This window comes from Centrocercus urophasianus, unplaced genomic scaffold (genome assembly GCF_019232065.1).
Source record: "Centrocercus urophasianus isolate 14NV4802_14NV808 unplaced genomic scaffold, USGS_Curo_1.0 seq_525, whole genome shotgun sequence".
Lineage (NCBI taxonomy): Eukaryota > Metazoa > Chordata > Aves > Galliformes > Phasianidae > Centrocercus > Centrocercus urophasianus.
This window is the reverse complement of record NW_024885117.1, coordinates 1-2,566: the sequence shown is the minus strand read 5'-3', so window position 1 is coordinate 2,566 and position 2,566 is coordinate 1. Positions and strand designations below refer to the sequence as shown.

Here is a 2,566-nt window from a genome sequence, read left to right as displayed (position 1 = left end):
CCCCCCCCCCCCCCCCCCCCCCCCCCCCCCCCCCCCCCCCCCCCACAAAGAGGGGCGCACGGTGGGTGCTGTGTGAGGATGCAAAGGGGCGGTGCACAGGGTGAAGGTGCACAGGAAGGGGGTTGCAAGTGTGAGGGGGCACAGAGAGGGTTTGCATGGAATGAGGGTGTGCAGAGGGGGGGTGCAAAGTGTGGGGGTGCACAGGGAGGGGGTGCAGAATGAGGGTGCACGGAGTGAGCTGTGAGGGTGCAAAGTGTGAGGGTGCCAAGTGTAAGGGGAGCACAGAGAGCGTGTGCACAGAGTGGGAGTGCACAATGAAGGTGCACAGAGGGGGGGTGCAAAGTGTCGGGGTGCAGGGCGTGGGGGTGCAGAATGAGGGTGCAGAGTGAGCTGTGAGGGTGCAAAGTGTGGAGGGGGCACAATGAGGGTGCACAGAGTGAGTGCACAGTGTGTGGGGGGGTGAACAGGGTGGAGGTGCATGCGGGGGTGCAAAGTGTGGGGGTGCAAAGTGTGGGGGTGCACAATGAGGGCGCACAGAGGGGGGGTGCACAGTGAGCCCTGCCCCCACGCATGAGGTCGCTGCTGGGTGCAGCTGCAGCTTTGCCTGCACAGACCCCAGCACCATGGGGAGATGCTGCACAGTGTTGACCTGCAGAGCTCACGGCTGTGAGCTTCCAACCCTGCTGCAGCATGGCTGCTTATTGCAGGGCTGCTTATTGCAGGGCTGCTTATTGCCGGGCTCACCTTGACCAGGGCGGAGTGCAGGTACATGTTGTGGGGCATGATGACGGCCCCCACAATGCCCACAGCCTGCTCCAGCTGTGGGGTGCCGCAGCCCCGGCACCCAGGGACAAACAGCCCCTGCAGCACCTGCTTCTGGTTCGGCTTCACCGTCACATACTGAGGGAAAAAATCAACGCTGGGCTCAGCTCTGTGCTCAGCTCTGTGCTCAGCCCTGTCCCCACCCCTGTGCCCAGCCCTGTCCCCAGCTCTGTCCCCAGCTCTGTGCCCACCCCTTTTCTCAGCCCTGTCCCCAGCCCTGCCCAGCTCCGCACAGCAGACCCCCCTTTGTGATGCAGGGACTCTCCATGCTGTGCTCTCCCATCCCAGCTCGGTTTGGGCTCTGTGGCTGCACAGCACGCCCTGCCTCCCCAGCAACACGCAGTACCTCATATCCGAAGGTCAGCGCCATGATGGTGATCAGGAAACCAAAGAACGCCTCCAGCTTCCTCAAACCTGCATGGGCAGCACCAGGCTCAGTGTGCCACTCACTGCTGGACCCACCTCCAGACCCCAGCATCCACCACAACGCCATGGCACCCACCACCCAACCCCAGCATCCACTTCCAGACCCCAGAATCCACTCCCAGACCCCAGCATCTCCCATCTCCAGAACCCATATTCACTCCCAGAACCCAGTATCCCCCACCAGACCCCAGTATCCATTCTCAGACCCCCATCCCCAGACCCCAGTATCCACCCCCAGATCCATCTCCAGACCCCAGTACCCCCCTCACCAGACCCCAACATCCAACACCAGATGCCGGCATCCCCCCCATACCCAAGTATCCACCCCCATACTCCAGTATCCATCCTCAGACCCCATTATCCACCCCCAGACCCCAGTATTCCCCACCAGACCCCCCCATCCACTCCCAGACCCCATTATCCACCCCAGACCTTAGCATCCCCCACCAGACCCCAGCATCCACCCCCACGCCCCAGTTTCCACCCTCTGACCCCAGTCTCCACCCCCAGCCCCCAGTATCCACCCCACACCCCACTACCTCCCACCACACCCCAGTATCCCCCCCCCAGCCCCCACTAACCGTATTTATCCAGGAAGAGGAAGACGAAGGTGTCGGCGATGGTGATGAGCACTCCACCCCACAGTGGGATTCTGAGGGTGGGTGTGGGTGTCAACAGAGGTGTCAAACCCCCCAGAATCGGCCCCATATTCCCCCCCCCCCCCCAATGAGGACCCCCCCATCACTCACTTCCCCACCGACAGCAGGTTGATGGCGATGGCTGAGCCAATGACCTCCTGCATGTCAGAGCCGATGATGGCGAGCTCCACCATCAGCCACAGGATGATCCGAGGCACCTGAGGGGGGACAGGGGGGAAAAAACACTGCTGAGGAGGAGCAGGTGGGGGGAGAGGGGTGAGCTGTGCCACGAAGCACTGGGGTGGGGGGATGGTGGAGGGCAGGCTGTGAATGGTGCCACGCAGCCCTGGGAAGGGGGAGAAGGAGGGGTGGGCTGGGACTGAATCCATGCAGCCGTGGGGAGGGGGAGAACATGAGGGATGGGCCATGAGCAGCGCCCTGCAGACCTGGGGAAGGGGAGAAGGGGAGAGGGTCCAGTATGAAATGGGGAGGTTGGTGGCCCTGCGTGTGGCAGGTTGGAGCTTCATGATCCTTGACGTCCCTTCCAACTCTGGCCACTCTGTGATTCTGTGATTCTAAGAGGGGTGGGCTCTGTGCGGAGCCATGCAGCCTTGGGGGGGAGGAGATGGTGAGGGGTGGGCAGCGGGGGGGGCCTTGCAGCCATGGGGAGGGGGGGGAGG

The 2,566-nt window shown here is 63.0% G+C and overlaps 1 protein-coding gene across 1 annotated transcript in view; it reads right to left on the bottom strand.

Moving 5' to 3' along the window:
- LOC122169359 (natural resistance-associated macrophage protein 2-like) overlaps window positions 1–2,290 on the bottom strand; it is a 12,573-nt gene extending 10,283 nt beyond the window's left edge. The window contains exons 1-4 of the mRNA XM_042835442.1: window positions 1,998–2,290; window positions 1,830–1,900; window positions 1,169–1,236; window positions 745–900 (exon numbers count right to left, since the gene is read on the bottom strand). Of these exons, the coding sequence (XP_042691376.1) occupies window positions 745–900; window positions 1,169–1,236; window positions 1,830–1,900; window positions 1,998–2,275 (573 nt within the window). The 5' untranslated portion in view covers window positions 2,276–2,290. The remainder of the gene's footprint in view (window positions 1–744; window positions 901–1,168; window positions 1,237–1,829; window positions 1,901–1,997) is intronic.
- Between the last annotated feature and the right edge of the window lie 276 nt (window positions 2,291–2,566).